Below are 24,950 nucleotides of genomic sequence, written 5' to 3' on the forward strand. Positions count from 1 at the left end.
ATGAGTTGATGTGAAACATTTTTGGAAGAAGGGTTCTTTTTCTCTCCCTGCATCTCCAAGGAATGTTTTAACAAAGCGTCTGTAGGCACAGCACCAAAGACCAAGGGAGCTGGGAATGCCCAGCAAAGCATTATGTAAATGCTGCCGTTCTTCTGGCACTTGAGAGAACACACTATTACTAAGAATTTGTCCAATACTGAAGATTTTTTGCAGATTAGACACTTAATATATGCCACGTGCTGCAGAGGAATTTACAGCAAAACATGTACTATCATGCAGTCCGAAAGTCCAGCAAAAAATGGATTATTCCAGAGGCAGTCAGTGCTGTTCATTATGTCTGGGAAGGGACACTCTTAAAAGATAGGGTAGATTTGCTCCAAAATAAAGCAAGCACCTCAAATAGCATTCTCTGCACCCCACAATCATGCAAGAAGTGGCCTGGGGAGGGATTCAGGTGCTGTGGGGAGTGTTCCCAGCTGCCAAGTGTTGCCTGTGGAAAGTCTAATCTGCTTCACAGCCAGCCTGCCCCAGCACGGGGTCAAAAAGTGATTCTTCACAAGCAAAGATGCAAAACAAGCAAGGAGAAATTCTCACGCTTGCTTAGAGTGATTAGCTGGGGAGCAGATCGCCCAGGGCTGCTTCTGTGGGACCCTGGGAAAGGCCAGGGTGCAGCCTCGGAGCAGTGCTCCCAAAAACTCAGAGCAGTCTTTCCAGAAGTAGGTGTCCCAGGTGATTGTTTTCTCATCTCCTGGTTTTAGGTGGAATTCCATTCAGGTTTGTCTTTAAAGGAAGCTGGTGGGACTGTGGGCCACCAAAGCCTCCCCACATGCCTTTAGCTGGTGTCTTGTGTTGACAGTGACACACAATTAAAATTGGTTTTGGTAATAGAGAATTTTGGAAGGGAAGTTAGCTTAACTGGAAAGGAAACAAGTTTAAGTCTGTTACAGGTGTCTGCACAAGTGTGTCACTGCTCTGACTGTGGATGGGTTTGACCTGGGCTTTGGCAGAGGGAGGGCAGCCGCAGAAAGGAATGGGAGTGTGATCATATCCTATTTTAATAAGCCTGCCTGGAAAACACATTTGACAAACCACTTTTCTTGGTACTGGTTCCACAGGCTCTGGGGAGGGATTTGCACCAGGTCTCTCAGGGATTTCTGTAGCTGCCAATGCACTTAGAAGTAACAGAGAGCTTTGTATCTGATGGTCCCTTCGGCCACAGATGGAGGAAGCAGTTGACTGAGGTGCAGGTCCTCAGTGTAATAAAGAACTGAAGGCATAAGCAAGTGGGAACAGGCAGAGAGAAAAGTCTTTTCAAGAAGTGTGGGTTGAATTGAAGGGCAAGATAGGAGTAAGTTTTTACTAGCTAGTCACTCAGCAAAACTCTCTGCAATTCTTTTACATTTATTTTCAGCCAGATAGGAAAATCAGCAGTGGTTCTGGCAACAAAATATCTCAGAAGGATCTCTCTGTGAAAAATGTATTGCAGCTTAATCCTGTTCTCACTGGAGTCAATGTCAGACTGCTACAGGATTGCAGGGAGGAGATAGGATGGGTTTGTTATGCGGCTAGCCATGCCATTAACATGTTCAAAACATAACTTCTCCTTGTAAAGGGAAACCCTACTGAAGGAAATGTGGCTGTCTTCTGTTCATTTAAAACAATAAAAGGTTTTCCTCCATCTGTCTCCAGTGACTTACTTCATCTGTGTGAATTTTCAGTCCTTTATAGATGTGTGAAGAGAGTAATTTTGGTTTATCTTAAATTTAGTTAATGTTATCCTTTAAGGCTTTAAAATACTTTTGAAAATCTGTACCAAAGTAGAAACACAAGAAGAGTTCTGATTGAATAGTTCTGATTCTTGAAACAAGCACAAACAAAGAAATCCTGATTTCAAAGACAAACCTGTTCAACAACATTTTCCTGATAAGGAACTAAGTTTTTCATGTCTTCAGAAGTGTCCCTGATAGCAGCCAGCTGAAAAAGCAGGAGGGGGAAAGCATGTTGGCTGAGTGGAGAACAGGCTGTTTAACTTGTGCATCAACACAGGTACCCCCTGTTCTCCATCCTGAGGCAGCCCTGTACACGCGGAGAGCCAGGCTGAAGCTGCCTTCCACCCACCACCAGCCAGGACCTCAGGACCAAAGCAGGAGGTGACTTTAGAATAGGGGGCCAGTGCCACCAACCCCTCTGGCATTTCCATGTGTGGCTGTGCCATTTCACCAGGCAGTGAGGGATGGCTGCCACCAAAGCCATTGCTGGAGCAGGGCTGGGAAGCTCAGGCATGCCCCATTTGAGGTTGTGCTAGAATGTGTCTCTCCCTATTTCCAAATTCCCTGAGATTCCTCTCTCTTGATGGAGATTGATTTTTGCCTTTGGGAACCCGAGGGTATACATTGTGCTCAGAACTGGCCTGAGCTGAACTTGGAGAAACTGCTGATGTGTTTGCTCTTGTGCAAGTTATCATTTTATAAGCTGCCTCACAGACTGAATGGAACAGGAAAGGGAAGAGAGGCAAGTGAGAGACTCCCTTATGGATGGCATTGCCTCTGTATCCATGTTGTGTAGGAACATTCAACCCTCTGCAATTAATATCTTAATTCCTCTCCCATTCAGGGGAAAAATATAACCTCAGCCATCTAAATTTGTGGATGAGCCTTTTCTCTGCTGCAAATGTCTGCTGACCATCAGGATGTTCTCTTGAAGACAGTAAGGAAAGCAGCATTGAGCCGCTCCTGGCATCAGTGGTGCTGGTTTGAGCAACTCCCGATGGGCAGGAAGCAAAGGTGGTGGCCAAGGCTGGGCCAGGCTGGCCCGGTGGTGCTCAGAGGTCGGGCAGGCAGGGGGCTGAGGGGTCACCCCCCGGGTTAATGACTCCCCAGCCCCTGAGCCCGGGGCTTAGCCGGCTGCCCACGCCGAGCACACGGTGTTCGCCTGGAGATGAGGATGGAAATATGTTCTCCTTGCTCAAGAGAGCGCATAAACAGCCCATAAACGGCCCATTAACCCACAAAATGGCAATCAGGAGCATGTGGTCGGGCCAGCATCGGGACCTGTGACCCAGCAAGGGCCCTAATGGGACTGTGAACCTTATCATCGGCCCTAAGTGCAGGTAATGGGTAATCAGCAACACGGAGAGGAGGCAGCCAAGAGAGAGGGGGTGACGGATGATGGGCACCCAGGTTCAGTGTGCAAAATATTGTGGAGTGATTGTGTTATGGCTGGCAGTATCAGGGTAACACTTCATATAGTGAAACCACTTCAGAGTGACTCAAGAGAGACTTTTCCCATTGGCTCCAGTGGATGCCTTCAACAGCTCAAGGAGCTTTGCAGTCCCTTCTCTTACAGCCTCTTCCAAGCAGCAGCCATTTCTGTGGTCCATCTTGCTTTTTGAAGCAATAAGATGGATGTGTATTTTATTTGTTTTCTACCTGTGATATTTGAATTCCATTTGAATATAAAAAGATAGTGAGATTCATTAGTGCAGGTGGAGGGGGAGGACGATGGAACATGCATGAGTCTGGCATCTCCAGCCCCCTGCCATGGGCAGGGACACCTTCCACTAGCCCAGGTTGCCCCAAGCCCCATTCAACCTGGTCTTGGACACTTCCAGGGATGGGGCAGCCACAGCTTCTCTGGGCAACCTGAGCCAGGGCCTCACCACCCTCACAGGCAAGAATTTCTTCCCAATATCCCATCTAACGCTGCCCTGTGTCAGTGGGAAGCTGTTCCCCCTTTTCCTTTCACTCCAGGCCCTTGTCAGAAGTCTCTCCCCAGCTCTCCTGAAGCCTACAGGAAGCTGAATGCCTCGTGATGGGGAGGCTGCTGTAGCAGCAGGGCAAGGTCCTTGGCTCCCAGGAGATTCCAAGGGCGTTTATGATTACAAATATACTTTCAGTCAAAAGGAAATCTATATCACTGAAGCATCATCACTCTGAGTAATTTAGGAAGAAAGCTATCAAAGTTTATTTAAGGAAAAGAAAAAGGAGTAAAGGGCATGTTTTTTACTGGTTTCTTTTTTCCCATTGCAAATTGAGAGTCTGTTTACCCTGGAAAAATCAATGTGGTTGGACACCTGATGTAATTAATTATTTTGCAAGAGAGGGCCAGCTGATCTTTTGAAAAGAAAGGAGTTTTTAGCAGAACTGTTCAAAGTTCATAGTCTGCTGTGTATCTCTAATGCTGATAAACATCCAGCAGAAAGGATGTCTGTCTTAAAATTTCACATGGTCACACCTTTGTTTTAAGGTGATATGCTGAGAAAAAGGCTGTAGACCCCAAGGAGCCCTTCAGCAAGGTGACTCTGGTGGTGTGGGCTCCACTTATCTTTAGGAGATGCCCTTGGGCCTTGGGATGATGGGTACAGTGATGTTCTCAGGTTTGAATTTTGAACCCTTAGCCAAGAAAGGGTTTCTGTCCTTTTTCTTGAGCTTATAAAACAAACAGGCTTTGCTTGTGCCGTGGGTTTGAACATAGTAGTTCTTTTGCCTAAACAGGCAGCCTTTTCCAACCCGGACCAGTTGTTTTTTTTCAGTGCATTGGTGCCTGACTAAATGCATGGGGTTGCATTCTTCATGTATAGAGGAGACAACCCTTCTGTTAAGTATTCCTGTGTTTTCCAGTGGTGGGCTGGGGAGGTTCCAGCCTGCCTTGCAGGCCAATGGCAGCCCAAACCTGGCTGGCAGGGAGGGAGGGGAAAGCCAGCAGTGGGATGCTGTGCCAGCAAGCCCCCAATTGGTTTGGCTGGAACTGGTTTTAGGTCATATAAAAAAGGGGGTGAAGGATCCGGGCTGCTCAGAGAGCGGCCGGTCCTCGGGCAGCACCACAGAGCACCATAGTGCTTTTTTTTCACAAGGACTGCAAATTGCTGTAACATAGTCAAGGTCTGTAGGAAGAGACAAGTTTTCCTGAACTTTACTCCCAGCTTGAACTTGTAAGAAGTTCAGTGCGAGGCAAGGAAGGGGAGAGAGGGAGATAGAGGCACCCTCGCTCCCGGCCCGTGTCCGCAGTGCCGAGGATGTCAGATGGCAGAGGCAGCCTGGAGAAGCAGCTGAACGGCCTCGGGGAGCAGGGCAAGGAGAGGAGCCGCACGTCCCTGGTCATCTCACAGGCCGTTAACCGCAGTATTTTCACCTCTGCAGTCTCCCCCGCCGCCGAGCGCATCCGCTTCATCCTCGGAGAGGAAGATGACAGCCCCGCGCCCCCGCAGCTCTTCACCGAGCTGGACGAGCTTCTGGCTGTTGATGGACAGGAGATGGAGTGGAAGGAGACTGCAAGGTGGGTTGGTTTTCCTTTACCCCCGAAGGGAAGGGCAGCCAGCAGTGCTTTCCACAGGAGATTCCTGGTTTAGCATTCCACTGGGGAATAGCCGTGCTGCAGGATCGCATGGGGAAGCCACAGAAAGGAGCCTGCAAAGTTCAAATTGCCATTCTTTGGTAAATGAGAGAATTTTAGGGTTTGTTTAGGTATTCCAAAAGAAAAACTAGGGAAACAAGAGAGTGCCAGATGGATTGCAATAGTTTGCCTGTGGAGAGAAAAGTATGGGCTCAGTAGTGCTTTGCAAAGGGGGACACGTCTCGGCCAGAATTGGCAGAAGTTGCCAATTCCAATTTGGCTGAGTCAAAACCGCTTCAGTACTATTGCCCCAAAGTGGCTTTTGAGTCTGCTCCCACCTCACAGGGACAGGCTGTCCCTGTCCTCCTGAGTTACTGATGGAATTAATTTTAAATAGGAAAAAAAGCTTAAAGTTGTTTTCTTGTGAAGAAATGATTCAAGGTGCATGTTAAGTGCTGCATGGGGTTGCTTTGCTTTGAGTTCCTCGGTTGGGTTCTTTGATGCTGCTGTTAGTTTGATCAAAAAGCCATGAGAAAAAAAGCTGGGGTCTGGGGTTTTTGGGGTCTGCCTGCTACAAGTTACATGTAGTTTATATCTGAACACCACTGGCCTATTCCCAATTGCCCTCACTGAGCCTGGGGGTTTTTCTTTTCCTTTATGGTGGCTGGGCTAAGCTCTTTCCCTACCTTCCCCTCTTAAGGGCACTGTCTGTTCAAAGTTAGCCCCTGTTTGGTCACCCTAATCTTCTTTACCTGTGATTTAATGAGCTGCTCCACCACCTACTCCTTTACCTCTTATCTTAATTTATTTTTGCTTCTCAGTTGCTTGGGGAAATTATTTAATGGCTTTTCACCTTTTACTCTCTAACTTCTGACTTGTTGCTCATCCTTTTTCTCTCTTTATTGCTGTTCTTTCCTCTTGCCATGAATTCAGCACTTCCTGATTTGGGTGTTGTTACACATCTTTGGTAGGAGTGCTGCATGGAGCTGTGTGTGGGGTTCACTGCAGGGTTCTTCTCCCAAGTAGCAAACCACAGGACAAGAGGAAACAGCCTCAAGGTGTGCCAGGGGAGGTTTAGGTTGTGCCAGGGGAGGTTTAGGTTGGATATTAGGAAAAATTTCTTCACCCATAGGGTTGTCTGTGCAGGATAGTTAGTGGTGGAGTCCTCATCTCCTGTGGGGTTTGAAGAATGTGTAGATGTGATGCTTAGGCACATGGGTTGGTGGTGGCCTTGGCTTTGCTGGATTAATGTTTGGATTGGATGATTGTAGAGGACTTCGCCAACCTGAATGGATCCATGATTCTTTGTATAAATGACACAGAATGTAACAAAGCACCCTGTTGAAGTGCTGTTAAGTTTCTAAATTCACTTAACCTCCTGCCTTTATGGATAGTGATCTTACAAGGTGTCTGATTGCTCAGGATTTTTCAGTACATTGCTGAAATTGCTTAATCTTGCACCATAGAACCTCCTGAGAGCTCCTGAGCATCTCCCAGTGCATCCAGAGCTGGCTGGTGCTGTGCTTCAGTAGGCACAGGGTCTGCCAGCTGTTTTGGGGTTGTTTCACATCTGCTGCTGCAGAGCAGCTCTCCCACAACTGGGAAGTTGCAGGAGCAGGTACTGAACACAAGAGCAAATGCAGTGCTGTGTGGGTGGAAGAGAGAGGAGAGGAGAGGACAGAAGAGACCTTGTAGGGTTGATGCTTCCCCTGGCCCAGTGTAGAACTGCACAGCTCCCAGCTGGGGAAAGCAATGCTGGCTGCGGGCTGGTGCAGGGCTAAAGGCTGCACTCATATTTGAGAGAGCAAACAATCAAATTACCTTCTTCATCTCCCTCCTGCTCTGTTCTGACACCTACACAGTCCTTCTCTCTGCTGCACCTCTCTCCCAGCAGCCCGTGAAAGCTGTGGTGATATTATCAGGTGTAAAAGGGTGAAGGATAGAAATGTAATTCCTGGCACAGCTTATAGAACAAAAAAGATTATAACAGAAGTTCAAAAAACCCATATCCACCATCCCACAGTACAGCACTGTCATTCCTTTTCTCTGTAATCCCATCACCTTCCTGCCATCTCTCTGCCTTATAGAGAGAATGTCCCCACGCTATGGTGGGCATGTCTTGGTCCCCAAAGATACTTCACTGCTCCTCACAACAGGCTGGGGCCCTCCAGCTGCTGCAGGTCTTCTCCTTTTTGTGCCTCATTCCCTGTCACCACCTCTGGAATGCAGGCATTCCCTGCTTAGTGAAGGTGCCCCTGCCCATGGCAGCAGTTTGGAACTAGGTGAGCTGTGAGGTTCCTCCCAACCCACACCACTCTCTGGTGGTATGAATCCAGCAGGCATTTGTTCACCCAGGTTTGCAAGTTAATGTTTGGTGTATTGTGTTGGGACTGTGGGTTGCAGTGAGAAAAGTAAACAGAAAGCAAATATTGATAGTTGTGAGTAATCACTTTCCCTGGAAGGACAAACACTGGTAATTTGCAGCCTTCCTGCTGTTACAAGGGTAAATGTGACTCCACACAAAGCCTCTGAAGTGCACAGACTTGCATCCACCCAGATCCCTCAGGTGTCCTAGGAAACACTTATTTTTTGTGAACTAAAAGGACCTTATTAATTGGAGATGAAAATCAATCTTTTATCTTGAGTTAAAAAGCAGCTTTAAAAAAACAAAGGCTCAGAAAGAGATTATTGCAGTTGTGAAGCATAATTGATTAATCCTCAAGTAATACATTTTTCAGGATTAAAGATAATTTCCCTTGCTGTTAATAATATTCTTTTGAACAAATTTATGAGCTTCCTTACCTTATGTGTGTAGGGTTTTTTCTTAATAATCTTTTTATATTAGTCACTGGAATTTTCATTTTCCACACATATTAAAATGGTGTCTCAAGAGGGGATTAAAAAGCATTTCTGCTTTGCCATTAGGGCGTACTGGACCCATTTTCCTGCATCCCCAGTTTACAGCAGAACTGTCGCTGGGTGTTGTGGTGAAGAAGAAGGTGTGGGCCAGCTGAGATCCCCCAGGCCCACAGGAGCCCTGTGCTCCATCCCCACTGCCCATCCCTGCACGCTGTGGGCTGGGCACAGCAGGGCCAAGGGCAGGGTCAAGGCTGCAGGGGGAACTGGGGGTGGGCTGCATGCCAGGGACAGGGAGCCTCCTGCTTCCCTGCTCTTGGGATGTAGTTTTAGGGGTGTAAAGAGTGTTTTGCACAACCAGGATTTACCCTTTGCTCTCACCTTCCATTTGAGATAAGTTTTCTGGGTTTTTCAGACCTGCTTGGTTAAATCATTAAACAGCAGCTGGAGGGAAAGAATGAGCTCCTTAATTTGTGCCTTCTCCTTTGGTGGCTCATTTGTTCTCTAAGAGCACCTTCAGACAAGACTAGCTTGTGCTCCTCTCTTCCCATCTTTGTCAGCCTGTGGGCATGGGACAGCAGTATTCCGTGCTGCCTCCACCTTGGCAGTGGCTGATTCCATATTTTATTGCCTGAAATTGAATCACAGAATCATTCAGTTTGGAACAGCCCTCCAGGATGATGGAGTCCAACCATTAAACCAGAGCTGCCCAGATAATGAAGGACAAGTCGCCTTATTTCCAGAAATACTGATTTAGTTCCCTGCAAGGAGGCAACAGCCTTAACCCCATGTCATTGCTCTGCCCTGTTGCAGGTGGATCAAGTTTGAGGAGAAGGTAGAGCAAGGTGGGGAGCGATGGAGCAAACCGCACGTGGCCACCTTGTCCCTGCACAGCCTGTTCGAGCTGAGGACGTGCATAGAGAAAGGCTCCATCATGCTGGATATGGAGGCTTCTTCCCTCCCACAGGTGGTGGGTAAGTACACCTGCCTTGGCTCTTTCTCTCACCACTTCCCCACAAATTTTTATTAACTCTGGTTTGGCTTTATGGGTGGTTTTAATGAAAAAGCACTGCTTTTCCCATAAAAGAGAAAAAAATGAAGAAAAAGGAATAAGAGGAAAAAAATAGAAAGTACCTGGAAAGAGATAACAGATAGATTAAAAGAGTCCTTCTCAGTACAGGAAAAAGAGTAAAAGACATCCATTTAATTTATGTTCACTGTGGAAAAGGTGACATGTGGAAAGGCCATGTGTCTGGAGCAGAGACACCCATCAGGTACTGTTCGTGCAGAACAACTCGGGCCAGGAGCTGCTCTTGGCTGAGGTGTTCAGCTGCCTACTGAGGGCAGATGGGGCTGTGTTTAGGATGGGATACCCCCATCCCCAGCAAGGGAGAGGGGAGAGTACCCCAGCACCAGCTGGTGCTCTGCTCTGCAGAGTGGGAGGGCAGGTTTTGTATGGTCAAATCAGCTGTGGCCCAGGGTGACGCTCAGTGACATGCTGAGAGCCAGATCATGTTGCCCATGGTGTGTGAGAACTTAGGGAAAATAAATTTTCCAAGTGAGCCATCCAGTGGAGGGACATTTAACCAAATTGCTGAGTTTAAGAGCCATTACATGAGGAGATCTAAAAGAGAAAAATTAAGTACTTCCTCTGCCAAAACTCAGTGCTTTGAATGATCATCTCGGAAGTAAGGTCAAAATTATCATGGCATGGAATTCTCCCATACACTGGATTGTCAGACTTGGAATTACAGGTGTTTCTGGTGTTAAATACAGAGTTTTGAACTTAGTTTTGCTTATGGTGACATGTATCTTCCTTTGCTTTTGTATCCAAATGCACAGCTTTGCAAAGTTTTAACAAAATAAACCCCCCAAGAAGCTCTCAAGTTTTCTGCTGAAGGTTAACTTGCTTCAGAAGCTGGTGTTCATGGTCCGAAACCTTAAACCCTGAAACATTAAATTTTCTTTTGAAGTCCCTTCGAGATGTCACCTTCAATCTCCTTCTTCAACCTCCAAATTAAATCTAATTCCTAGGAGATTAAATTACACATTGGTGGTTGCTGTTGCTGTGACACTATGACACTGTCCTGAGCAGGGTGTTTTTGCTGGTCCAGACCCTTAATCAGACAGGTAGGGATACCCAGGACTGGATTTCCAGAATTATTTAATCATGATAACTTGGCTTGTGTCTGGTAGTGACACACAAGAAAGGAAAACTCCAAAGAAAAACTCTCTTTGTTGTTTGTGTTTTATCTGCAACAGGGAAGGGAAGTGCCAGATAGAGAAGGATAAAACTTGAATGTAGGTTCTGAAGGAAATACTTCAAAACTCACTAACCAAAACCACGAGCCAGAAAAGCTTGTACTAAAGTAACACTTAGCAAAGGTCAGCCTTTTGCCAGGCATGTTGTGTAAGGGTACCTACGTGCTTCTGCCCACCCTGTCTTAATTTGAGAGGAAGAGCTAGGTGCTTCTGTGGGGATTTGAAGAGGCTTTAATTCTGAGAAGCACGTAGAGGATGACTTTCTGACTCACTGAGTTAGCAAATGTGATGCGTGTCCTGCCTCCCCCTTGCCATAACTTTTATTATTAGCACAAATAAAAGTTACCAGCAAATATGAGCTGCCACTTGCCCTTAGGGGACAGCGCGTGAACTCGAGTCACCAAGGGAACAACTTCATGCCAGACTTACTGCACAGGGGACATTCTTCATAAGTCTGGCCACCTTTCTGCCTTTTTCCTCTGGGATAAGGGAGGAGAAAGGAGGGAATTGATGGGAAGTGAGCAGGCATTGAGGGCGCTGGGGGCCTTTTCTCCTGGTGACTCCATGAAAAGTAAAGCCATATAATACATCCTGTGGTAACTGGAGCAAGTTCTGCCGCTTGTAGTTGCCATCACTTCAGTCCTACAAGTGAATGATTTAATTAGTGGCTCATCTCCAGGATTTCTTCCTATCTTTAGATTAAGTTTTACTGGGGGCTTGCAAGGTGAACTCAGGCCTTGTTGAAGCTGATAGAAGATTTTCTGTGTGCTTTATGAGAGCATTATGGAACTTGCAATAGAGTAATAGTATCTCCAAGAAAGTCCAGGCTCAGAGGAGATTCCATTTCTGAGCTAAGAATTGGCTTACTCTGGTCTTTGAAACAGGCTCCATGGAATGTAGGAATAGCAGAAGAGAATCTCAGTGCAGTGGGTGTGTTAGTGGCTCATGCTGGATGGAAATGCTTATGTCCTGTTTTGAGAGGAATGTCTAAAAGAGATTTTCATACAATCAAAAGCTGGCTTTGAGATGGTGAGAAAGCCTTCAAAAAGGCAGGGTGAAAATGCCTCCAAGCCCTCTCTCTCTGCTCTCCCTGGAGCGATTTTGAGCTCTGTGGTTAATTTTGCTCTCCCCTCCCTACCCCTTCCTGTGTGGCCACAGAGATGATCGTTGACAATCAGATCGAGACGGGGCTGCTGAAACCCGACCTGAAGGACAAGGTCACCTACACGCTGCTCAGGAAGCACCGGCACCAGACCAAGAAATCCAACCTGCGCTCGCTGGCTGACATTGGAAAGACCGTCTCCAGTGCAAGTAGGATGTTTTCCAACCCCGATAATGGTAATGCAGAGGCTACCTGGCTATAGCCTTCTCTGTCACAGCAGCCCACCCGCCCAGAACTAACTGTGTGGCCCTGACCCCGCTTCCTAACCCCAGGAGCAGCGAGGCCGTGCTGATGGCACATCAGCGGGGGCTCTGCAGCTGCTTGGCCCTGGCACAGCACTCTAAGCACACCTTCACTGGACTGGCAGGGATCCAGGGGCAGGCTGGAAGGCAGGTGGTGCTCTCGCAGCTGGTGTCTAGGAGGTGGTTTAGGAGCAACAATAGGAAAGAGAGATTTGCCAAAAACTTTGGTGGGGCCTGAACCTTAAAAGGCTGGTCACCTGAAATATTTGGGCAGAGACAAAGCTTCCATGCACATTCTGTGTCTGTAACAGTGTCAGTAGCACTGTGAATCAAAAATGACCTGGCAGTAACACCTAGCTTGCATTTTATTGCCATAAAATCATTGTCCAGTGGGGTAAAGCTGATTTCCATCCTGCTTTATTCATCCTAAAATAGTTTTGTGGTGTGTGTTGTGAATATGTGTCCTGTTCTCTCTAAAAAAGATGGAATAGGTAGTGCCATGTTGGTAGTGGTGTCCCTAAATATGTGTGTGTGTGTGTGTGTATGCAGACAGCTATGGAGGCCTGGGCACTGACTCAGTGCTTGCCCCTGGGTGGAGATTTGGGGTCTTCTTGCTCATGGTATTTAAAAAAAGAGGAGTTTTATGCCTCTTGTCATGCCTTGGAGTTCTCTCAACTGTCTCCTGTGACAGTCTGGAAATTGGGTTAAAAGTTGCCATTTTAAAATACCCAGAAATAAGAGCAAGTGAAGAAATTATTTTCTTCTTGCTCCACCAAAGGCCTCTTAGCTTGCTGTGTTTGGCTTCTAAAACTCACTCTAACATTCATCCCTAACCTATTCTCACACTTCATTAATATTTCCTACCTCAGATCATCCTTTGGTTTTGCAGCAGGAGTGTGTATGTGTGTGTTCCTTGCTCTGGGTGATACCTCCTGTTGTGTCTGCGCCTTGATAAAGTGGTGAGTGAGGGAGTAAGGCAAGGTGCAGTAACGTGAACCAAGGAAGTGTTCACAGTGAACATCCCTGCAGGAGACCAATGGAGCAGAGAGGGACTGGGCTCTGGGGAGAGCACTGGGAGGAAATGACAGCTTTAGGAACAGCATGGCCAGATGAGTGCTACAGCTGGAGGAGCCATGGGCAGGGACTCCTTCTGCTGGAGCACATTGCTACAAGCCCCGGCCAGCCTGGCCTTCTGGATGCCTTCCCAAGGTATGCTCCCCACCGTTTGGATGGAAGGCAGCTGCTTTCTGGTACCATCTCCGTGGCTCCAGTCCTTTCTGGGCCTGTGATGGTCGGGTTCGCTGTGGGGAGCAGAACCCTGGCCTGTGGCCACGGTGTGTGGGAGGCTGAACCCCAGACAGACATGCCTTCAGCTCCTGGTGCTCAAGTGTTTCAGTCACTTCTTGTAGGGGATGCCCTCAGTTCTCGGCTGCAAACCCCTTTTCTTGCACGTAGGCAGAGCTTATCCCAGGAAGAGTGATGCTGACAAAGGGCATTCCTCACATTCTCACTCAGTCCCTCCTCATTTTTCATGGCTAAAGGCCTTCTTTACTTGGATTTTAAGTGATTTCAATATCATTCATTTCTTGTTCTTGTTTGAATGGGATGTGCAGGTCCTCGCTCAGTTGGACTGATTGTCCAGGAATTCTTTCTTGGTCTAGTCTTCAGGCACTCCTTTTATGTTCTGTCTCTGTTCTCCCTCCTGGGATATTGATGTGTTCTGAGGATGTGTAACACACTCTGTTCCATGACAGTACAAGTGCATTGAGACTTCAGAAGGGCAAGACTGACATATGGGGGAGAAACCTGATGAGTAGTCATTACTGTTATTTATTATTTACACTTTAATGGAAAAGTAACTACAGAATGTATTTGATCAGGTTATACCTTGGATTCAGTGGGTGTCTCATGTGTCCTTTAGACAGATAAAAATTTTATGAGGCTAACAGGAGTGCAGCTGTCTCTTAGCATAGCTAATCACCCTAATGACTGTGCCACCAGCCCCAGGCACTCCTAAATTCCCCTTGAGTTTCTTTCCAGGTAGGTGTTTGTTTTCATCTCAGTGTCAGTGACACTTCCATCCAATAGGTCTGAGCATCCGCCTGCCCTCTGCACAACAGCTTTACAGCCTATGCAGCTACCCCCTGCTTCACTAGCTCAGCAGGAACACCCTCTGCAACCAGCCAACCTGCCCTTGAACACTTCCAGGGGTGGGATCTGTTTGTTAGATCTGAAATTTGGAAATATACCCTGGGCCATGGCTCAAAAAAATCCTGTGGTGCCTCTATCTCATTTGGTTCAGAGCGCTTAATTAACAGAAGTCTTAGGGCCTCCAAAATGTTCTTATTTTTGACTTCTGAGGTGAATGAGCCCCATGCAGTTATCCCAGATGCCTCTAGAAATTCAGGAATCTAAGAAAGAGAGATGCCTCTGCCCATCTCCCTGCCATAACTGATCCTGGAGCATCTCTATCCTTTCCCAACCCTCCCTAGGGATGGGGGTGGCTCTGTGGTGCCTGGGTGGGTCATCCTCAGCCCCCATCTTTGATGTCACTGCCCTGTTTGTAGGTAAGGTAGTGATCAGATGGGCAGAGACATGGCCGAGGTGTGCTCTGACACCTACTCTGGCAGGATGTTTTGTCAGGAATCCCTTTGCTCTGGGAAAGGAATTGGGCAAAAGAGGGTAGTTCCTTGTGTGCCATGGATGGAAGAGGATAAATCACAGCACTCCATTGCTGTCTGTTCACTAGAAATAAGATGATTGCCAAAATTCTGGGTGTACAAAGCTGGACTAAAGCAATTCCTCCATGTTACCCTGTGAAGACACAGCCCTTTTCCTTGCTTCCATTGGTAGAAGGGTGAACTGTATGAAGTGTTCAGCAAGGATATTTCCATGTTACATATTGATGAGACTCCTGCAGGGGTTTTTGCCAGGTTTTTGTGTGTGTCTCATTTTGTTGAGTGGCTTTTGAAGAGTTCTTTGTATTCCTTCCTGGCACAGCCCTTGTCCTACACCCCTGGAGCAGGACATGACACCTGGGCTAGCAGCTCTCCAGCTGGCACACCTTGAGCTTTGCCATGCTATAACATGGGATCTGTGGTGCCCATCCCTTCTGCAGGTGCCTGACTGGAGGACTGACCAATATTTACCAGCCTTCTGTGGTGACATTTGCTTTCCATTTTGAGATTTTTCTTTCAGAGCTTTGTGCCTGCCAGCGTTTTGTATAATTTAACACCTGTGGGAGCCTTTGGCAAGTGAGAAGTGATGAAATGCTGCTAAACCCAAGCTGGCAGAGACTGTAGAAAACTGTGATGTGTTTAAGTGTGTGTGTTTAACCACCATAAATAATGGCACTGTCCCATCACCCCGTGGGTGCTGCCTAAACACCTCCTGAGCACTGTTCACACTGTGCTGGCAGCATGGTTTAGAAACAGTTGAGTGGGAATAGCAGGCTGTCAGCTGAGGCACAGACAGGAGGATACCTGGCTGGGAGGGGGAGAGAGGTTTTATCCCACTTTAGAATCCTAGAGGACTTTGGGTTGGAAGGGAGCTGAAAGACCATCTTGTTCCAGCCCCCTGCCACTGGAAGGGACACCTTCCACTTGCCCAGGTTACTCCAAGCCCTGTCACTTGGACACTTCCAGGGATGGGGCAGCCATGGCTCCTCTGGTTCAGTATTAATCAGTTCAGTGCTTTTCACATGAACTGGGACCTCAGTGCTTTTGTAGCTGAACAGTGGCATCAGCTGAACAATACCAGAAATGAGGTGATGTCTGAGAATGCTTGGAAAATCCCTATCAATGTGTATGCTGGCATCATTGGAAGGGTGACAGACTAAGGTGAGCATTTCCAAGTCTGGGATGGTGTGCCTGAGTGTGTACAGATGGGATCAGGATGCTCAAAGTTGGCTCCTGGGACATGACCTGATCTTTATTTTCAAAAACCTGTTGTTACTGATGGTGCTGCAGCCTGGAACTGCTCAGTGCCACCAGCACTGCAGCTGCTCACTCACTTCCATGAGATCTGCTTCAAGGATGCCTGAATTTGAGACACCAGGGATGGAAAGCTGTGTCCAGCCCTGCCAAGTGAATGCTGCGAGGTGGAGCTGCAGAGGAGAAGTCAGGATCTAAACGAGTGGGCTTTGGTGACCGCACTGTGCAGCTCCAACCTTCTGTCCTGCCTGGCTTCCCTGTACCACTGCTTGAGCCTTTCTTTCTGCCATAATTTTCTTTTCTTTTCTTTTAACTTTTCCCCTTTGCTCTCTTGCTGCTCCTTGCTGCCGCTGCCGTGTCCCGCTTGGCCGGCACCAGCGCGCAGCCCTCTGGAGAGCTCGGTGCCCTGCCTGGCCACGCGCACGCTGGACGATGAGCTGGGAGTGCCGCGCAGCCCCAGCGTGGGATGGCTCAGTAAGTGTGGGCAGCGCCAGGGGGGCTGGGCCAGCAGGGCAGGGGGGACAGGCAATGCCACAGCCAGGCTCTAATGCTTGCTGCTGCATTAACCTAACAGTGGGGAGAGCGTGGGTGCCTTCTGTGGGGAGTGTGCTGCTCTGGCTGCTCCTGTTATCGCTATGTTTCATTCTGTTTGCCTTCTTTCCTTCATCTGGGATGAAGCAGGTAGGTCAGGCCATTCCCCCCTTCCAAGGGTAGTCTAGGATGGCTGCTGGCACTTTTTTTTTGTCTCTTGAAGTATCCTTTGCCTGTTAAAGGGCCTTAAATGTTGTAATTTTCATATAAATTATCCTCAGAAATAATCTGCCAGCTTGATCTCTCTGGGGTGAGCTGGACAGGTCTCTGGCACTGCTCCTGTCTGATTCCCTGTGTCAGGGAGCCTTGCTGATCCCAGAGGAGCGCACTGCTCCTCCCAGGAGGGCACAGCTTATGGCACTGGTGGCACAGAAGTGTTCTGTGGTGACCATGACAAGTGACTGAAGTCTGAATTCCAGGGTATTCCCCTTGCCAGATGACTATGGAGCTGATTCATAGATAATGGCATGGAGGGGTTTGGACTGCCTGCTGTACTTCCCTCACAAGTCCTTGGCTGAGCACGGCCATGGACAGGCTCAGGTCACCTTTGCCAGAGAGATGGGAATGGGAATTGGGCCTGGATCAGGAAATGATCCTTCGTTAGCAAGCACCATAAAGGGTGAGTGTTGTGGGCCAGAAGTCCTCCACAGGGGTCTCAGCAGCCGAAACTTTGTACTCCACATGTTTATTTGGAGCTGCTCTGAGTTTGTGTGGCTATGTTGACATCCCCAGGAGAAGGAGGCTGCTAGCAAGGGGAGAGAAAGGCACAAAGCCTCCTCCTCTTGGGAGAAGGGTCATTATATCCCAGGGAACAGTCAGCTTGGAATCCAATAAACAAAGCAAACAAGTGATGTAATCTGGAAAAAATAGCAGCTAAATGGGGTCTTAAATAACAGCAGGAAGAATTTGAGCTGGGGATCCCCTTTGTGGTACGTGATTTGTCTAATTGTTCTTGGCTTTGGCTGTGCTGATGTTGCTGGACGTGGCAGTTACACACAGCAGATACAGCTACTTTGAATCTATACCCACATATGTTGTAAAGAAAACCCAGCTCTGGAGAGTCCAGAGTTTTTTATTCCTGCTCCTTTTTATTCCCAGCTCCTGATGCTGATTTATTATTGAGCTTGTTTGTGCTGGGAGCTGATGAACACTGAAAACTTGGACATTCCTTATAATAATATCAAATAAATTTGGTCTCAAAACACAGCTTCAGTTGAGAGATGCTTCCTTGCCATTTTTTTTTCCTTTATATTTCCTCCCTTTCCAATGAAGTTCATGGTCAGAAACTCTGGGATAAAAGCTCCTGGTGCTGTGTTTCAGGTTCCTGCAAACGTGATGAGAAGGGATGGGAACATTTCAGGATAATTTTTACTGTTCATACTGACCACTGTGATTTCTGATCCTGTATCCGTCCCAGAAACCTTTGTTTACTATTGGTTTGTTGTTTGTTTGGGTTGGTTTAAATTTAATTATTCTGCTGTGTCTCTGGAGAGTTTCTTCACCTCTCTGGAGAATATGGTGTTAGGAATTGTTGACTCCTGGCATGTCAGTGTGGCACACACATTGCTTTAATCAGTGAGATGCTCCTGAGCTTAGTTAATGAGCTTGCTTAGAGCGAGGGAAGTGTTCATTAGGGGCTGTCTCAAAGGAGCTGGAGCTGTCCCCCTCCCTCTCTGTCTGTGCTGTGTGCAGTGCCTGGGATGCTGAGGGGGGCTGAGGCCAGGGCTTTGCACTGTGGAAGGTCCCAGCTCTGTGGAGGGATGAGTTTGTTGTGGGTCCTGGGTGAGCTGGCCAGCAGTGTGGTGCTGTGTTGCTTTTCTCCCACAGGCAGGAATTATGGAAATTCTTGGATTCTTTTGCTGTCCTTTGAGTCACTGGACTGCTATGAGGGTCAGAGGTGACAAAGTGTTAGTGTCTTAAACCCCCCCTGTGCCACATGAAGTGACAGAAAGCAGCTTGTCAGGGTCTGGAATTCCCCACATCAGCCTCCCAAGGAAAGGTGTTGCTGTAGCCTGAGCCTCTGTGTTCTGACTGGATCCAAGCAGGTGCCTTAACTGCTGTTGGTGTTGTTCCTCCAGGCAGCCCGGCCATGGCTCACCGAAACCTGACCTCCACCAGCCTCAACGACATCTCAGACAAGCCTGAGAAGGACCAGGTAAGCTCCAGGCCCAGCCTTTTCTTGGGGATGAGTTTGGAGAGGAGCTGGATGTTGGGGAAAGCGCTCCTCTGTACCTTAGCCCTGGAAACAAGAGGAGTGAGTATTTTTGAGTCCTGTGATTGGTTCCTGCAGTCTTTTAGCACCAACCCTTGCAAACAGCAGGTTCATCTCTTACAAAGTCTGAAGCAAGTGACACCGCATAGATGGCATCTTGCTGATCTCCATGAGAAAGGAGGTAAAATACTCTGGGAGTGATGGATTTTGGATCCTCTTCCTGCTGAGGGGTTACGAGGGTCTGCAGAGGAGCACCCTGGGCTGAATGTTCACAGGAACTATGGGGTAGAGCAGGAGCACTCAGGGCAACATGTCCCTGCTGCAGCAGCTGGTGGAACAAAGGTGCCACCTCCCGTTGCACATCCTAGTAGGAAGGTGGCTGTGCTGACCGGTGATGTGGGAGAGCAGCTCCAAAATGCAGTCAGTAATCGAGTTAAAATTGGCCTCCAGTGACAAATGTCCATGCCCTGACCTCTTTGCTAGCCCAGGGAAATGTTTGTGGTATGGCATATGGGCTGCCTTTGTGTGTGCTTCCGTCCTTCCCCAAGGCTGCCGCCTCTGAGGGGTAAGAGTGAGTTTATTCCAACTCTTAGAAAAACTGGTGCCTGAATGAGGTCTCTGTGCAAGTTTCAAAAAACCTTTGTCTGGGTTCAAAAAGTGGGTTACTCTCAAAGCCTCGCTGTTTCTTTCGGAGAATCTCTTTTTTGGTCTGCATCTTCCAGCATTCCCTAGTCTCATGGTGATTCTGAATGCAAATGAGAGTCACTTTGGAAACCTGTTTGGGTAGCACAGCCTTGCTGGCCAGTTGGGGATGGCTCCCATCCTTCAACAATGGCTGATCACAGTCTTCTGTACATCCTGAAAATTTGCAGCATAATTGAGGTACAATAGTGAGTTCAGACTAATTAAACATTTTAAAAAGAAATTGGTATTTGCCTAAAGAAATACACTTTCCATGGAAAGAGAAGGGGAGCAGTGTGTTTTGCACTGACCTCAGAGTCATGCAGTGTTGTAGCATGTTCTAGTATCACCTGTACTGGTTGTGTTTCCAAAATACCTGTTTCCTTTAGTACACACAGCCACACCTGGGGAAGAAGGAGGATTGTTAAATAGCTTTTTGTCATTGGACAAACTGCTGTGTGACATTTTTAATCCCATTGTACTTGTGGTTTTAATGCTAGACCAGCCCAAAGCTGGGGCTGAGCATTGCTGCAGCTTTGCAGCTCTCAGCAGTGCGGACAGTCTTCACTGCCCCTTCTGTCTCTGGAAACTCAGATAATGGACTTTTGTGGAGAATTGGGTATAAAAATAGATGGTTTTGGTAGCACTGATAGGGAAATCTGTTAATAGATGCAGGTGGGAGCAGGCTCCAAAGTTCTTAACTTCCAGTGCACATAATGCCTGGCTCTTGATGGTGAGAACTATTTCTTGCTAAGTGCAGAGTTCCAAAAATCCTCTTAGTTAATTAGCCCATGTCCTGCTGATGAACTCTGCACAAAGTGGGAGCCTTGTCCTCCTGCACCTTGAGACATCACCTTAGAGCTCAGTTTTCATGGCTGATCGACTCAAAGTCCTGCCTTGATTGAGTTTGTGGCATTGTGGTGGTGCCTGGCAGCTTCCTTGAGCAGGACTCAGTGTGCCATACACAGGCACAGCAATAATCCGTCATGTTACCACAGCAGGAGCTGCAAAGGGAGAAGGTTCACTTGCCTTGGCAGCAGGGAGACTGGCTGTTGTTATTTGGGCATCCCATGTGGAAGCTGGACAGTCAGTGAGGCCATACAGGCAGAGGGGAGTGCTGGAGACACAGAACATCCCAGTTTTTATTTATTTGTGTGCATGTAAGAATTGTGAGGGGTGAGGTCAGTCTATAGCAGTTATGTGTAGCAGGACTGCCTTCCTGCATCCTTCCTGCATCCTTAATCAATCCCTGGTTTTACACAGGTAGTGGATTGCATGCCCATGTTTCAGAGGAAAAAAGGCTTTGACCAAACTTCTTTGTACCTTCAGTGATTTTCCTGTCTTCCTACATCCTTAATATTCAGTTCTGCAACCTTTAGTGCTATTTGGAATGGTGCAGCTAATAATCTAGGGAGTTCATAGCCAGCATACTCCTCTAATCTGCAGCATTCCTGCTCCCTTTCTCTGGATGTTGAAAGGTTCAGGTTTCACATGCATGTCAGAGATGTGATCTGTCAGAGAATCCTCCCGCATTCATCCCTGCTGCCAGGATCCAGACAGCTCTGCCTGGCTCAGGGTGCTCCTTATGCCTGCTGAATCGGGCAGTTTGCACCAGCCAGCTCTCTCTGCCATGGGAGTGGTGGCTGCATCCACTGGGATGGCAAAGAGGCTGGCTCAGGATCCTGCAGAAGCCCTGACCCAAACCACTTTGGTGAGAAACAGCTTCAGTAAGGGCCCACAGACTGGGGGTTTGCTCTTTTGTCATGTTCTGTGCTGTGGGCTTGCTTGGCATTTTAGAAAGGTAATTAGGGAAGAGGAGTTGTATTCCCTTTCATTGTGTTTGCTTTGGCAGAGCACTGCTCCTGAGGTGGCAGCACAGAGAAGGGACTTGCCTTCATTTGTCTTATTTTAGGAGGTGTTGGCTGCAGTTAATGCCCTGGGCATTTGCAGCTGGAGAGACAAGCAGTGGCATTTTGGGACAATTTATTCTTCTTTTCTATATAGCAGTTAATAAATGTTAATAAACATCTAGACTTCCTGCCCCCTCCTGGGGGGAGGAAGCTCCTGGGCTCCCAGCTCTCTGTTGCCAGGTACACTAGTGATGCTGGAGCTATGTCCATAAACCCAGGGCCTCTCACAGCTGGAGAATTCCTCCAGCTCCTGAATATCAAGTTGTTGGATCAAATTTTTCACTAGCAACATATTCATAGAATCCCAGAATCTCAGAATGGATTGGGATCCTAAATATCATCCTATTCCACCCCCTGCCATGGGCAGGGCCATCTTCCACTAGACCAGGCTGCTCCAACCCCTGTCCAGCCTGGCCTTGGACACTTCCAGGGATGGGGCAGCCACATCTTAATATCTAAAAATCATTTAAAACCCTTTTTCAGCTTATGCGTGAAGGAGAGTGACTGAAAAAAGTCAAGTAGGTGCTTTCTCAGCCCCTCTGGTGCTGCAGTGCCAGCAGACCACAGGAAGCTGGGGAAGTTCCTATTGCTGTTCCTACTCCAGTCCCTCCCCCTGCAAGAAATCCTTTGGCTGTGCTCTGTTAGAATGTCCTTGGCAGCTCCAAGTGGCTGCACCACCAGGACTCCTTCAGGGCTCAACATGTAGAATAAAGGGGACATGAACATGTAGAATAAAGGGGACATGAAAGGAAATCTGTTTTCCCAGGGACCTGCTATTCCTGAGCTGATGCAACAGCATAAAGCAAGGGAATGTATGTTGATATAAGGGGAGTTTCCTGACCTGGTGTTATCTGTGTTTCCAGAGGGCTTGGATGTGGGACGAGCCTGGCTCTGAATGAATGCGGTCAGTCAGAGGGAGGCACAAAACCCTTCTTATTTGTTGTGGTGTAGACACTGTGTATTCAACCCAGTGTTTCCATGTCAACAGGGGATCTGTGCCAAAGCCAGTGCTGGAGTTAAAGAAGAAATTGGCCTTGTTTAGAGAAGCCCTCCTGCCTTTCCTGGGGACCCGTGGACAGGGAGGCGCTGGCTGGATCCCATTCTTGGGAATGCAGTCCTGGGATTGATTGTGGGAGTGATTGCTGCTTTTCCTGCTGGAACATATTCTCATCTCCACACTTGAAAGCAGACATTCCCAATTTTGAGATCTGTCAGCCTGGGTGATGTACTTTCACTCCACGGAGCTCCTGTGAAAATGACTGTCTTCCAGTACAATCAATGCCACCCTTCTGGAGGAAAGGAAAAGCTTCTAGAAAGTTTAGTTAACTGGAATTTCCTTTACTTTTGCTGTTTTTCTTGATGCAGAGGGCAGTTTTGCCTGCCTGGTTTCTCCCCATATCCACAGTGGCCCACCTCATCCTTGGGTGACAGAGCAGCCTGGAGCCTGGAAGGTGCCCCTGGAGGCAGGTGTTCAAGGGATAAGTTGTGGGAAGGTGATCAGGTGATCTTAAACCTCTGTGTGAGCAGATGCAGAAAAACAGAGAGACAGAGACAGGTTCAAGCTCCAGGGGAATTAACCTTCCCTAAGTGCTACTTTGGAGTGTGTACTCAGGAGCTGCTTTCATTTCCAGTCAATCCAGAGTCATGTTGATGATCTGAGTGCTCCAGTACATTTAAGGAAATTGGGATTCTGAGGTTGCTGTGCCTTTTTGCAAGTACAGTGCTGGAGACCTGTGGCTTTTAACATAACATTAGTGGTTGGGGTGGAATGATCTTCAATTTGGCAGGGGAAAGTGAAGTTCCCTCGTCCCTCCCTTGTTCGTGGATGCTGCTGAGGAGTCAGATCTTTCCAAAGCTTCTTTGGGGAATGGTTCAGAATGGATTTTAAGTGCTGACTGCACTCATTACCTGTCTGATAAATGATTTAAGAAAGTGGTGAGTGTTGCTGCAAAACTCATTTGGAGATTAAAATCCCCACTATAATGGCAGCTCTTCAAAATTAGTGACAGTGGTTTGCTGTGCTGGGCAGGGGGAAGGGGCTGGAGCCTTTGGCCTCAGGAGCTGGGTGGGCACAGGAAATGCTGCAGGTCAGTTCTGGCTCAGAGAATCACCTGGGTTTGGGCCAGGTGTCCAAACCAGCCCTGGTGTTGCTGAATGGTCTTTGTTCAGCCACACAGCCAGCCTGGTGAGGTAAATAAAATGTTTGTTGTGGGTTTGCCATCTTCCCATTATTCTTTTACCACCACTATGTTTCCAAACACTCTCTGTGGAAGAACTGGTAGGGCTTTTCCAGATTTCCTCCACGGTGCTCCTTGATGCTTATTACTGTTTCTTCTGGTGGTAATTCTGACTGAAGCGTGCAGGGGTAGGATAGTTCCAGCAGTTTTCTTCCTGTTCAGTCAATTCATGTATTTTCTGGAGACTTTTTCCATTTTCCTCCTTCCTTGAGACACCTCATGCAGCTCATTAGGGATTCATAGCCCAGTTCAGTGCCCCCCTCTTGCTGGTGCTCCTGGCAGTACATCCTCCCTCTCCATTCACCCTTTGCCAGGCACACACAGAGCATCTCCAGAGATCACCCAGGGAGAGGGGGCAGATTGGGAACCAGCTGAGGGCAGGCTTTTCAAAAGCCTTCCATTCCAAATTAATTCTGCCGCTGCTGAAGTTCAAACAAAGGCGTCTTGCAGAGGCTGAGTTTTAGAACCCAGGGGCTCCTGCTGCTGCTGTGGTGTTTTCCCCTTCCCTGGAGACTTTGAGCTGAGGTCTCCCTGGAGCCTGGACATTTCTCTGTGGCTGGATCCAGACCAAGGGTGCACTGCAGGGTCCAGACTGCAGGGTCCACGAGTGTGCACAGTTACTGCACAGAGGTGCAGAGATGAGAAGAATGTGCCCAGCGCAACTTAATTTTCTTTTCCTTCCTCTTGCACTGCTGCAGCTGAAGAACAAATTCATGAAGAAGCTGCCTCGTGATGCTGAGGCCTCCAACGTGCTGGTGGGGGAGGTGGATTTCCTGGAGAGCCCCTTCATTGCCTTTGTGCGGCTGCAGCAGGCGGTCATGCTGGGAGCGCTCACCGAGGTCCCTGTCCCCACACGGTAAGGACAGCCAGCCCCGGGCAGGCACCACCCAGGCACCTGCATTTCCACCTGGCAAAGGGAAAACAGCAGGCCAGGAGGTGTTCTCCATGCCTTCCATCCTGTGACATGCAGAACCATCAGCATTGGTGGTGCTAAGTAACAAAACTCACTGAAGCTGCTTCATCATTTTCAGCTCCTGAGTTTGGTTATGAGTAAACCATTACACAAACACACTGACTTAACAACTCAGCAGTAAAGAGCACTGTCAGTGTTGAATTGAAGTCCTGGGCCCTTTTTCCTGCCCCTTCTGTACAGATCCCAGATTCCCTGTGCACATTTTTGCTGTACATATTATTCCTCTTCAGCTCAGAACAGATGGAAAATTCAATTCTGGCCTTCCTGGGGCAAAAAAAAAGTCAGGTGAACTTGGACATACAATTCTACTGGGGCTTGTTGCTTTGTAATGTATAATGGCTCAAGGAAAAATGTCAGAGAAATATTTTATTTATTATGACTCATGTTGCAAATTAATCTCAGTCTCACAAATAGCAATATATCTCATGTTCTTAAATATTTGAAGTCACTGCTTGAGTATGCCTGCCTGTCTAAGCTGCCCTATGTGAATTCATAGCAGCATCACAGCCCTTGTATGGAGTGGAAGTTAGATGGCTGCTGGAATCCTTGCCTCTTTCTGTG

The 24,950-nt window shown here is 47.8% G+C and overlaps 1 protein-coding gene across 6 annotated transcripts in view; it reads left to right on the forward strand.

Annotated features, from left to right (window-relative positions):
• The window catches only part of SLC4A4 (solute carrier family 4 member 4), a 117,314-nt gene that overhangs the window by 58,113 nt on the left and 34,251 nt on the right, over window positions 1-24,950 (forward strand). For 2 of the 6 annotated variants that reach the window (XM_077176844.1, XM_077176841.1), the window contains exons 4-9: window positions 5,139-5,274; window positions 9,001-9,161; window positions 11,608-11,787; window positions 16,164-16,259; window positions 18,455-18,531; window positions 24,115-24,272. In XM_077176844.1, coding sequence (XP_077032959.1) covers window positions 5,139-5,274; window positions 9,001-9,161; window positions 11,608-11,787; window positions 16,164-16,259; window positions 18,455-18,531; window positions 24,115-24,272 — 808 coding nt within the window. Of the gene's footprint in view, window positions 1-4,795; window positions 4,881-5,138; window positions 5,275-9,000; window positions 9,162-11,607; window positions 11,788-16,163; window positions 16,260-18,454; window positions 18,532-24,114; window positions 24,273-24,950 lie in introns of those variants that run through there. The other 4 variants (XM_077176845.1, XM_077176842.1, XM_054633400.2 and 1 more) reach the window with 4 other exon arrangements.

The sequence above is a fragment of the Agelaius phoeniceus genome, chromosome 4 (genome assembly GCF_051311805.1).
Source record: "Agelaius phoeniceus isolate bAgePho1 chromosome 4, bAgePho1.hap1, whole genome shotgun sequence".
In the NCBI taxonomy this organism is placed as follows: Eukaryota; Metazoa; Chordata; class Aves; order Passeriformes; family Icteridae; genus Agelaius; species Agelaius phoeniceus.